The following is a 13621-nucleotide window of genomic DNA, read 5'->3' as shown; positions in this document are numbered from 1 at the left end:
CTGTGAATAGTCGATTGTTTAAACTTTGCTAAATTTGTATAAATACTTGCATATTACTGAGAGAAGGCTAATCGGATTAAGTACCGATAGCCAAGAGCAAAACACGTATGCCAAAGTACACGTGCACTGTGGAAAGAGAGAACGCGATTCTCCCCCACCCACACACACACACACACACACACACCGCCACCAAAGAGTATGCTGGGGAAGATTATGGCGCTAGATGTTGGGAGTTGTAAGGTGACGTGAGCAAAGAGGGAGAAATTGAATGGTGTAGTGAGGAAGTGTTGGCGCGGAATTTAAAAAGCGCAGCAGCGCCAGCTCAGGACTTTTTTCACGAGTTTTTCTGGAGTCATCCTCTTCGTTTGCCGATGTTCGTCCCCGTTCCTTGGAGGGACTGTCGATGCAGAATTCATGAGAGAATGCCGAGAAGCCCTTGGGAAATCGCCGGTTAAGAATTTGCCCAGCAGAGCTGAGTTCCTGGTTGCCGCTGAGACAGTTAGCCTTGCCGGGCCTGATGAGCAGTGAACGGCGAGCACGTGTCTTCGTCGCCGGAGATATATCCAGTCCAGACCATTCAGTAGGGTAATGCAGCCCAAGCAGAACGAAAAGTGGACCTGGAGGTGATGTTATATCGAGATATGTATGATGTTCTAATGATTCCCCAGCAATTGGTAAAGTAGAAACTTTATTCTGTTTAGTGAATGTATAAAGGAAGAAAGACTGTAATTATTAGTTGGACATTAAGTATAGAAGGTTGTGAATTTTATGCAAGGACTTTAGAGATATGGTTTAAGGAGGCAGTGTAACTCTGAGACATGAATGAAGAAATTAGGGTTAAATTAATGTCTATGAATGAATAATCTTTAGTATTGTGAAGTTTAGCTTATGATTTACCTTTTGATAGAATGGCGTAACCGTACTGATATTTATACATGCTAAGAAAGAGTAAGAAGGGTTAGATAATTGTTTTTTCTTTGAAACTGATATTGAAGTTAACATGTGCAAAAGTTTATTCATGATATGTAATCTGACTAGAGTGTAAATAAATGTTTTCTTTAGATTCAATAAGTGACTTGCCTGATATCATTTTCTATTGCACCACTCATAAATAATCGAACCACGGCGGGAGGTAATTTATAGGGTAGGTTAAAAGTTAGAGATAGATGAGATTTGAACTACTTTATATATAGTTTAAGAAATTAGGGATAGTGTGCTATGCTAAGTACTGGTTCTTTGATGTTTCATTGTTCAAAAATCTAGTATTCAGGGTGGCGCAGTATAATATAAATTTTTCCTGAATCCGAAAAGAGAACCGGCATTGAAACAAAGGAATTGCCATTGTCTGTTGGGAATCTCTTTGTCTCTTACCCACGTGCAGTATCCTTAAAGTTGATAACGGCCCAAAGTAAATGTAGAGACTGCATAAATTAAAGCGTTAATAAAGTATAATTAAGGCTCTAACAGAAAGTGTTAAATTAAGGAATTAATAACGATATAGATACAAAGTAAACATTATGAGCCGAGTAAAGGAGAAATATAAAGAGGTAATGACATAACAAAGGCACAGTCAGCCATAATACATATTTAAACTATTAACAATATCAAGGCGACTAGTATTTGTGACAAGGGCATTATTTTAATGTTATCTCTGAACCAGTTATCATGAAAGAAATGCAAACTGCTTGAAGGGTGTTGTTTCCCTTATATCACTTAGAAAAATATTAATTTGGAAATCTTTCATCATTCACTCCAAAAAAAAATAATAATAATAAATACACTGTGAAATGTTTTTAAAAATTTGCTAGGAACTGCAGTGAAGTTTTATGGAAATACAATGATGCCTTGGTTAACAACGGCCTCAGATAACGACGTACTTGGTTAACAACGAGTGGCTGTAAGAAAAAAATTTCTTGGTTAACGACTCTCAATTATGTGAACCTCTATCTGATCTAAAAAAACGGAATTTTCCAATCGCACTCAGCCACGTGCGAGAAGACATTGTCGAATAGAGAACAGCCACGCGGCATAGCTGTGAAGCTCAGATATGTTTGACCCATCATATCCAGCTGTTTACGTTTGCCGTTTATTGTTTCTTTTCTTATGATTATAAATGCATTTTATGATGAAAATGAGTATTTAAGCATTTATTTTTTATGTGTTGGTTCATATAGACAATAAATAGGCGGGTGTGTGTCACTGTTCGTTCGCCATCAAAAGGCAAAATCAAATCTCATCTGTATAATAATCGTTGTATCTATAAGCTGCTAATCAGTGTATGTTATGGTAAGTGCTGTATCTAATATCGTCACCTTACAAAAATTGCAGGTTTCGAATTTAACTGTTAACTTTTATTTCAAAAAGTTTTTTTTTTTTTTTGAACTTTTACTTTTATTTTCAGGTGACGATGTGTTCTTTGTTTCCCTTGTCTTAGTGTTGTACAATTTGTAATAATACCGTATTTTACGTATCTTTTTTTTTTTATAGAGTGGATTTTTTTACCGCGTGACAAAATGGGTCCCAAAAAGAAAGCTAGTGAGGGAAAGAAAACAGAAAAATTTTCTCTATTGAACAGAAGAAAGAAATAATAGCAAAACATCATGAAGGCGTGAAAGTTATGCAGCTAGCTTGAATATATGAAACCAGTCATTCTACAGTTATCAACCGTTTTGGCTAAGAAAGAAGAACTTATGGTTGCTAAGGGAACTTCAAGGTTGAATGTCAGAGGGCTTCTTTTTGAGCAAATGGAAAATCTATTACTAATTTGGATCAAAGAAAGAGAAATAGCGGGCGATACTACATCTCAAAATGCAATCTGTTAGAAAGCTAAACAGATTTATCAAGATTTGAAAAAGAAGACTGAGGGATCAAGGTAGATGATGATGATTTCAAAGGTAGTAGAGGTTGGTTTGACAACTTTAAAAAAAGAACAGGAATTCATAGTGTGGTCAGACACAGGGAGGCAGCTAGTGCTGACAAAGCAGCAGCAGATAAATTTGTCAATAGCTTTACAAGAATTATAGAAGAAGGAGAATACCTACCTCAACAAGTCTTCAATTGTGATGAGACTGGATTATTTTGAAAGAAAATGCCCAACAGGACATTTATCACAAAAGAAGAAAAAACACTTCCTGGGCATAAACCAATGAATGATAGGTTAACATTGCTTTTAGCAGCAAATGCTAAAAGACTACAAGATAAAACCAATGTTAATCTACCACTCAGAGAATTCCCGAGCATTCAAAAAGTTCAATGCCTCTAAATCCAATCTCAGTGTTTTATGGAAGTCTAACAACAAAGCCTGGGTCACAAGAATAGAATTTAGAGACTGGATTCACAAAGTGTTTGGACCAACTGTTAAAGCCTATCTTGAGCAAAACAATCTGCCTCTAAAAGTAATTTTAACCTTGGATGATGCACCTGGCCATCCAACAGGCATACATACAAGAAGAGCTACCAGAGGAATTAGATTTTATCAAGGTGATTTTTCTTCCTCCTAAGACTACATCTCTGATTCAACCTATGGATCAGCTGATAATTGCAAATTTTAAAAAACTTTACACAAGGACACTTTTTACCAGGTACTTTGAAATGTGTGAGGCTACCAACATAACCCTAAGAAAATTTTGGAAGGAAGAATTCAACATTGTCATAGCAATTAGGCTAATTGTAAAGGCTTGGCAAGAAGTAACAATGAAATGTCTCAAAGCAGCATGGAGGAAACTGTGTCCTTCCTTTGGTAATGAAGAAACTTCAGATGAATGACACAAATTGGTAAAGGATATTGTGGCAACTGCTCATGATCTTAACTTGGAAGTAGAGGAAGAAGATGTTGAAGAATTATTGGAGATGCATGACCGAGAACTGACTACTGATGAGCTAAAAGAACTTTTCAAGCAGCAATGTGAAGAAAAGGAAATGGAAATTTCATCTGAAGATGAGGATGGAGAGAAAGAACAAATTACAACTGCTGAAATCAAAAATGTTTTGGCAAAGTGCGAGGAAGTTCAAAATATTGTTATGAAATGGAATCCAAACAAATCTGAGGTTATCAGAACTGCAGATCTATTTAATGAAAAGTCCATGCAGTTTTCTAGAAACATTTTAAAAAAGAGGCAGAAGCAAACAACCCTAGACATGTTTTTTACAGGTCCATTTGTCAAAAAACTCCGAAGTGAGCCCAATTGTACTTCTGGTGAAGATTGATAATTAAAAACTGTTTTCATGAACAATTCATTTTATTAATTAATGTTAATTTTTTTGTAGCAAATACATATACATATAAATAAATTATATTTACTATATTTTTATGACATTTTAAATGAGTTTTATCTGCATTTTTAATATGTATTATGGTTGTGGGGAGGAGCCGGAACAAATTAATCGATTTTCAATTAAATTTTAAGTTTTAAAATACTTGGAGACTTGCACTGACTGTGTAATTTGAACAACTTCATAGGAGGTTTCTTCTTCAGCATTATACTTTTTTGTATTCTAAATATTATAAATTTGGACTGCTCAAAAATTTACTTACTGAAGAGAGGATTTTAAGATTAAATTAAATTTAGAGATATTATGAAAGATTTCAATGCTGTTGAAAGTAATTTGTCTTTAAAAATATATATTCCTTATTTTCTTTGTTTTTTCCACAAAAAATTCCTGTTCCTCCTTACTTAAAAAAGAAAAGCTTGTTTAATTGTTACTGCTGACAAGTGCTATAAACACTTTAAGAGAGAGAGAGAACATTTTTATGTTGCTTGCAAATTGTTTGGCATATATGAAAAGTCTCCCCTCCCACAGATAGCTATGAATATCACAGATTCATGTTTATTACATAATAGTTATATTCTATTATTTATTTCTTTTAGGTAATATTTAATATTTTGTTTGTTACAAGCTTATATATAATATCTTACTTTAGGGAAAGTGCAGTAATAGAAGTTACAAATGGCATCAAAGAATACTTTAATGTTATGTTGGGAAGTCAGTTGCTATATAAGTTCGAAAGACCCCAGTATGCAGAGGTAAATTTTATTATGCATGCTTTACATATTAATTTCATCAGTATTTGTTCAATCATGTTTAGCAATATGGAACTGCCCGAGTTATTAATCTGCTATATTGCTATGCAAATTCATTGATTTGAACATGTTAAATATATATCTTAGCTTCACTTTTCTGTCTCACATGTAATCATTTAAATGATATAGAATAAAACAGCATAGACATGAGCAGTAAGCGAGAATAAAAATAAACTTTGAATAACAGTAATGATTAATGTTGAGGGAACTTCAGTTTATAAAAATGTCATTATATTCTCAAGTTAATGAATAATTTAATACTGAAGATTTTTGTGTTTATGCCTATATATGATTACCATGAATGTTCTAGGTATTATTTATTTGTAGCCAGGATTAATCTTTCTGAGGGCAAATATAACTTGCTTCTGGTCAGCATAATAACTAATTTTGTACATTTATACTTTTAGAAGAGGTTACACTGTCAAATTGTACTTTTTATATCATTGGAACTGCATTTAAATGTAGTTCCTTTTTCTATTAATATAATATAACCTTAGCAGCACTAATATAACTAGGGTTGGCATAATTGTCTTGGAAAGACCAAAAGAGGTGAGATCTTTTAAATAAAACCTGAGCACTGTTTTCAGTTAAATATGAACCACTAACTTTCAACTTAATGCATATTAAGTTAAAAATCAGTTGAAAGTTAGTTTATACTGGAAAGTTGGAAATCAAGTCCAAAATGTTTCAAGGACAAAAACAAGTCTTAAGGAGGAAAAAATATTTCTTTATGGAGTAGCTGAGATATTTTAAACTTAAAATTAATTGAAACTAAATGATCATTAGAGGTGCAGTTTATATTTGAAATAAGAGTGGATACAGAATTATATCTTGTAGGTGGAAGGTGGTAAATTAAAGAAGGTTTACCTTAATTGCAACCAAGTATAAAATATGTAAATTTTACTTCTCAGCTGATGTAGTATTTTTATGCTGAATATTCCTTACCCTTTGTTATCTTTCATGCAGAAGTGCAGGGGTTTCTCCCCCTGGAAACCTGGATTTTTTTTCTGTCTTACAAAACAAGCATACTGGCTAAAAGAACATTCAGTTTTTGGACAATCCTGCCATTGTAGCCATAGCCATAATTCCCAACAACAGCAGCCTTTATGTTCATTGTAGGCTGGCCAGTATATTGCTTGTACTGAATTTTTTTTTTTATATCAATCCCACACACAAGATGTCTCAACACTTATAACACAAATTTTGTGTGCAGGCATTTGATTAGAGAGAGAAAAAAGGAATCTAGTGATACATTTCTTGAATCGGTCTTCTGGGTCATCATATTCACTGGGAAAAATGGTATAGGTAAGGCTTTTCCAAAGGGCAGTTATATGGAATGAAGGAAGAGGATGAGAAATTGATTTTGTGAATTTGGAGCTGAAGCATATATGGATGTTGATTCAGCAGATACCTGTGTTTGTATACGATTAAAATGGAGAAAAGGTGGATGCCAATTCAGGGGAGCAGCATCCATAAAAATACTTTTAGAAAAGACATAATGCAGAAACAGGGCATCTATGGCAGTGTTTCCCAATTTTTTTTGGTTCATTGGTTAGTGACGGAATGTGAGACATGGTATTTCTTCCAGGAAATAAGAGAGGATTGTGTTTTGATAGTATTAAAATTTGCCAAATTCTCTTCACCCCCCCCCCTTTCTCCCACTTAACAATGTCAGGAAGATATGTATTTGAGGCATTGACCATAGATCTTGAAGCTTGAGTCTCCTGAGCATAAGGTTTAGTAAATGAAGAAGAAGAATGACGTGTATTGTAATAATCAAAATTGTGAATTGAATTGGATGGGATGTTAGGGAAAGAAGATCGTTGATATATGGAAGAAAGAGTACATGTAAAAGACTTAACCTTCAGGTACTCGGGCATTAATGGAAAAATCAGATGAAAAGAAATTATCCACTATGACATACAGTGAATGGCCATAGAGGAAGCTGGCAGTCCACTCAGAATTAGAAGGGAGAACTTAACAAGGCTGCAGTGCCAAACATGATCAGATGCCCCTGAAATATTGAGATTGACCACATGACATTTTTCATATCTTTCTATTGCCTACTCTAGAATGACAAAATGCATATTGATGATCACTAATTAACTGATGGTCTTTAAGTAGGGAAAAAGCTGGTTGTTGATGAACTTATCACTTTTGAGTATATTGAAGGGAGGACAGTGAAATTAATAGTTTGATGGCTGGCTTTTATCTCTCATTCTTTTTATTTAAGGTACAGGCTGGATAAGAAGTTGTGTTCCTACTATTGGATAGATACAGCTGAGTGTGCAAGCATTTACAAGTGACCAGAATGGGTGTTAGTTCTAGAACATAATTTCTTAGTATAACTGGAAGGATACCATACGTGCCAGAAAAGATTTGTCCATATGAAAGTTGTTGAGTATTTTGCTAGTGCATTTTCAGCATTTTTCTTATGCTGAAAATTCAAAAAAGGCACGTACCAGATGGCTTGTGGAACAGCAGAAGGCAGTTTGTCTCATCATCAAATTCCTGACATATACTCTCGAAGGTAGAAAACCAAGGCAAACTGCCTCAGTTTTTTAAACAAGACTTAGATGAGATTACAGATGTCAAGAAATCTGCCTTATCTGTAGATGTCACCATTGTTCCATAAGGATGAGAAAGAGAGAGAGAGATGGAAACAGTAGGCAGAAGTTTTTCCCAAAAGGCCCAACAGTCATTTGAGCAGGAGGCAGGCTTAGTACATTTGGCCTTACAAAGTGTGTTTTAGATTTTGTTGTTGTTTGAGTGAGAAGCTGGAGTTTTAACTTGAGCCCTTGAGTGTATGCCTTTTTTTTTTTTTTTTTAGCTTGGACTGCTTTGTGAGATTTGTTGTAAAACCATGGTTTGGATAAAGATCAAGGGTTTGATTGGAGCGAGGAATAAAAGCACTCATCATAATTTCAGTTATTAGATCAGAATAAGTGCTCAGATCAGGTAAGTGGAAATAATAATCAGGCCATGGAAAAGAGGCCAAAAAAATCTCAAAGATCATGCCATTTGACACCATTGTAACAGAATATTCCCCAGCCAATCTCAGCCATAGAATATGAGGCTGAGATTGGGGGGGGGGGTATAAATGTATTACTTTGGTAAACCATCAAAATATTTCAAAAAAAAATCATCAAAATTATTGGAAATAATGTGATACCTGTTTGAAAGAACACTACACATTTTTGTTGACAGGAAACTGCAATATATTGTTAATTATGTTTTCCAAAATGCCTCCTGAATATTATACACACAAGTCAGCAAATAGACTACATTCCATCTCTGCAATAATTAAAAATAAATAAATAATAATAATAATTTTCAGTTCTTACTTTCTTTCATGCTTACACGGTGATCAGAATACATTATGGAAAATTATGGAGACAACTACTGTGTTAGAGCAAAACTTTAGTTTAATATAAACGAAAATGAACATTCAACGTTTCGGCCTTCATATCAAGGTCATCATCTGGAGCATACACATATATATACAGAGAAACAAGCTGCACTACAATCTACATGGTTTGCTAAAGTTACTGACCAACTGCTACAACAATTATTGGGCTGACCTCTGCTGAAAAAAAAAATATAAATAAATAAAAAACCTTTACTACATCAAAGCTAGAGCCCTATTATTATTTATTGGATTACAAAATTAAATTGGGATGGAGAGCAACATGTTTATATCATCATCACCAATCCACTGCTAGATGAAGGCCTTTCCAAGATTACTCTCTGTCCATGGCTCTCCTTTTTCATGTCATTCCTGCAAATCTGATGATATTGATCCACCATGATTTCGTTCGGTGTCATGGTCGTTTTTCCTCTCGTGGAATCCGGTCCAGTACTTCTTTTGTCCATCGCTGATCTTGTCTTCGGGCAATATGCCCAGCCCATTGCCACTTCAGATGTTTCACTCTTCCTATGATGTCAGAGACTTTGGTTTGATTTCTTAACCATGTATTCCTTTTGTGATCCAATCTTGTGATACCAAGCATACTTCTTTCCATATTAAATTGTGTTGTTCTTAATTTTTGAATTTCCTTTGTTCAGTGTCCATGTTTCACAGCCATATGTCAGTATAGGAAGAATACACTGGTTAAAAACCTTTCTCTTTAGGCATAATGGTAGTTGACTTTTGAATATTGAATGTAATTTTCCAAATGCTTTCCACCCAAGGCATCGCATGCCTTTTAATTTCATCCATGATATTTTGTTCCATTGATATCTGTTGTCCTAAGTATATGTAATGATCTACTTGCTTAATTTCCTCATTATTGATTTTTATTATTTCTAGTTGAACATAACTTGGGTCTTCTTTAGACCTGCTTTTCTGCTAGCAATTTGGAGCTCATGGATACGAGTCTGTAATTCATGTGCAGTTGAAGTAAAGATAACTATGTCATCTGCAAAGCATAAATGGCTTAAATATCTTCCATTTATCTTCAGACCATTCCCTTCCCAATCAAGAAGTTTGAATATTTCTTCTAGGCACACTGTGAATAATTTTGGAGATATTGTGTTTCCCTGTCTTATACCTTTCTGTATTCCCACAGTAGAGATATTTCCATTGAAATGAATTGCTGCTGTGGCATTGGTGTATGCTGATTTGATGGTTCTGGTGTAGGGCTCCTCCACTTGTTGGTTTTGTAATGCTTTAAGTATTGCACAAGTTTTAAGTGAATCAAAGACTTTCTCATAGTCAATAAAACCAAGACATGTGGTAATTGATATTCATTGATAAAACAGTGGTAATTGATATTCATTATACCGTTCAATAATCTGCTGTACAACTTGAATATGGTCCATTGTACTAAAGCCCCTTCGAAAGCCTGCCTGTTCTTTTGGTTGTGCTAGGTCCAGAGTCACATAAAGTCTATTAGCTAAAACTTTTGTAAACACTTTGTAGACCACTGATAGTAGACTGATAGGTCGGTAGTTCATGAAGTCTTCTTTCTCACCTTTTTTATGTATCAGAATTAAGGTAGTCTTCTTCCATGTTGTTGGTACATTTTTTTCTTCAGGCATAAAGTAAATAGTTTTGCTAAGAGTTCGTAGATTATTTCTCCACCTGTTTTTAGAAGTTCAGCTATAACTCCATCCTCACCTGCAGCTTTCCCATTTTGGAAGCTTTGGATGCTCTGCATAACTTCTTCTGATAGAATCTGTGGTACTTCAGCTGTGTTGTAGTTGTCTTCATTTAATTCATCATCCTGATATAATATTGAGTAGAATTCTTCAATTCTTTTTGCTATTGCATATCTATCTCTGGTGATGGTCCCGTCTTGTAGTTTGACTGCAACCATCAATTGCTGTTTGGCTCTTTTGAGACTATAGTTGTTTTCAATTGTGTGTTGTATGAATTTACAATTGAATTTTCTTATTTCTTCTGTGATACGTTTTCTGATTGTTTCATTTCTCTTCATTTCTTCAGAGATTTTGTCTTGTTTCTGTTCTGTGGTACCAGCTTTTCAAGTGAGCATTCTAAAAGGTTTTGGATAATAATGTCATTACTTTCTGATAGATCAGCGTTGTCACCTATAATAAGATATTTAAATCTATTGTTTAGTTCGTGTTGGTATATATCTTTTTTAATGTTGAGTTTGTGTACATCTATGTTTTGCTATGATTTCTTAAACATTTTTCTTCTTTCTTTTTGGCAGTTTATTTGAATTTGAATTTTATTTGAATTTTACTGTGTACCATACGATGGTCACTTTCAACGTTGAAGATGTTTATAACAGAGCAGTCTTGAAAGATGTTTTTCTTATTGCTGAGGATAAAGTCAATTTCACTAGTTTTTCCATTTGAACTTTTCCATGTCCACTTTCTGTGTGTTTTTTCCTTGAAGAAGGAATTCATGATATACAGGTTTTCTTTTTCTGCAAATTCTATTAACCTTGCTCTTCTGTCATCTCTCATGCCATATCCAAAATTTCCCATTGAGCTTTCATCGGAATGTTGAATACCAATTCTAGCATTAAAGTCTCCCATTACAATTTTGAAATGATGTTTTCCTTTATTGTAGAGCTGGGATATATCATGATAGAAGGCTTCAATTTCTTCATCATGTTTATATTTATATATATATATATAAAATAAAATAAACTGTGATTATACATATAAATTTCAACCAATTGATATGGAATAGTTTCCAGTAAAAGTTGAAAATTGCTTAAAGTCCTAAGTATGCTAGATACTAAGTAGGCTGAATATGTGCCATCCAAATTCTTGGAATTTTTATGTCACCATTATTGTTGAGATTAGGGTGGTTAATCAGAATTTCACAGGCTTCTTTAAATTTTCTTTCATACCAGGTTTTTGTATGATGTAAAGAGAAGATACTTTTCCAATCAATTTGTTTTAGGGTGTTGAGAGCATGATCTGAGAAGCCTGCTTCACTAAAATTGTTATATTTAATGTGCCTTTTGTGTTCTTTTTTTTAACATATAGGGATTGTACGTTCAGTTTCACCAATATAAGGTAAGTTACAGGTGCAGTAGATGCGATGAACTCCAGGATGTGCCAATGGGAGGAGAGGATCCTTAGAGGAGTTGAATATGTTTTTTAATTTTATAGGTGGTTTAAAAGTGGCATTGAGATTATAATGGTGTAGGATTCTATTGATTTTTTCTGATAACCCTTTAATGCAAGGGTCGGCAATGGGCAGCCCAAACGTGCATTTTTGGCAGCCCATAATAGGTTGATCATACTTATATGGCATGTGGCTCGTATGTTGAATTATTTAAGTATAGGTATAAAATTAAAGATAATTTTATACCTATACAGTACTTCGTGATATCGCCGTGCAACTTGGCAAGAGTTAACTGTGTGAGTCATCATGAGTGGGGATAACAAAAGCGACTTAATCCGACGACAACCGAGATTTTGGTGCACTTTTGCAGTTGTGTTCCCTGGTCCATCTTTTAATATAATTCAATAACATCAACTTATTTTCAGAGGATAAAAATAATTTCAACAATGGGTTCAAGGAAATGTAAAATTGCAGATGTAGAAAGAAGGTTTAGTGATAAATGGAACAGCAAGTATTTCTTTATTGAAAATGGGGATATTCTGTTTCTATCAATTAAAGACGTTATGGACATCGTGATAAAACTGTAAATTACATCCGATGCAATGGTCTGAAACACCGCCAATTTCAGGAATTCTTGATAGAAATAGAATCGGAGTGTAAGGATGTTATCTACTACTCAGCTGTTAGATGGTTAAGCAGAGGTGCTGTGCTAAAAAAGATTTTTTTAATTTAGATGAAGAAATAGATATTTTCATGAGGGAACATGAAAATATTGCTCACAACTATCAGATAAAAAATGGATTATGTCTCTTGTATTTACGGTAGATATTACAACGTATCTTAATGGATTTAATGTGAACCTGTAGGGCCAAGGTAAATTACTAGTCGAACTGTTTTCTGACATAAAAGCTTTTGAAGGACAAACTATGTCTGTTGAAGAAATATATAATGGAAGAAAATCTACGTCATTATATATGTTGGAAATCTGCATCTACAATTGGATGGCAAACATGAAAGGAAACTTTTGTTGGTATTATTGAAGATTTACAAGCGGAATTTTCAACAAGATTTGTGGATTTTCATAAAAATAGCATCGAAATGCGAATATTTTTGAACCCTTTTAATGTCGACATCGATGACCTACCAAACTACAGATGGAAGTTTTGGAACAGCATGAAACATTGAAGAATGCATTTTCATTAGAAAATGTTGAAAAATTTTATCGATGCTTATCAAAAAATTTGAAGGATTAATCAGTTTCGAAAAGATGATAGTTGCATTTGGAAGCACACGCATTTTCTACCATGAGTTTTAGAAAAGGTAAATTTTCTTCTCGACTGACTGATGAACATTTGCATGCTTCGATTCGAATTTACACATCAGGTTATATAGTGGATATAGATAATTTGGCTAAGAGAAAACAATCACAAAAGGCACATTAAGCAGGGAGACACACATATTGTGATGCGTAAACTATATTACTTATTATCACTTTTTACGTGATAATAAGTTTTCAATAAGTTTCATTTTCATACTTGTTTCATATCTCGTACTTTAAATATTTCTGTGTTTTTTAAGATTGATATATTACAAATTGATAAACAAAATATTTTTTTCATTCACTATTTTATCTTAATTAAACACTTACAATCCTATTATTAAAAATAAAAGTTGAATGTGGCCCGCGAGTCTAAAAAGGTTGCCGACCCCTGCTTTAATGTATGGGATGGCTATGGTTTTACTGTAATCTGTATTCTTTTTTGATGAAGTTTTGTGAAGAATTTTATTAATAGTATTTTTGTTATAGCCATTATTTATAAACATGCTGCTAATAATCTTTAATTCTTGTTTAAGAGCTTGTTGATTAGAACAAATTGTTATAGCTGTGTTTTTAAGGGTGTTAAAAAATTAAAAAACTTTGGAGTCATTAACATCCTAAAAAACGGAGCTATAACAATTTGCTCTAATCAACAAGCTCTTAAATAAGAATTAA

The 13621-nt window shown here is 33.8% G+C and overlaps 1 protein-coding gene across 3 annotated transcripts in view; it reads left to right on the top strand.

The window, feature by feature from the left end:
• MRG15 (mortality factor 4-like) overlaps positions 1 to 13621 on the top strand; it is a 237530-nt gene that overhangs the window by 210439 nt on the left and 13470 nt on the right. For all 3 annotated transcript variants that reach the window (XM_090391475.1, XM_090391474.1, XM_090391476.1), the window contains one exon: positions 4922 to 5024. In XM_090391475.1, coding sequence (XP_090247601.1) covers positions 4922 to 5024 — 103 coding nt within the window. The remainder of the gene's footprint in view (positions 1 to 4921; positions 5025 to 13621) is intronic.

The sequence above is a fragment of the Typopeltis vanoorti genome, chromosome 4 (assembly GCF_054136105.1).
Source record: "Typopeltis vanoorti isolate ZY-2024b chromosome 4, IOZ_Tvanoo_1.0, whole genome shotgun sequence".
In the NCBI taxonomy this organism is placed as follows: domain Eukaryota; kingdom Metazoa; phylum Arthropoda; class Arachnida; order Uropygi; family Thelyphonidae; genus Typopeltis; species Typopeltis vanoorti.
The sequence above is the reverse complement of the archived record's forward strand: the minus strand, read 5'-3'. Positions and strand labels throughout refer to the sequence as shown.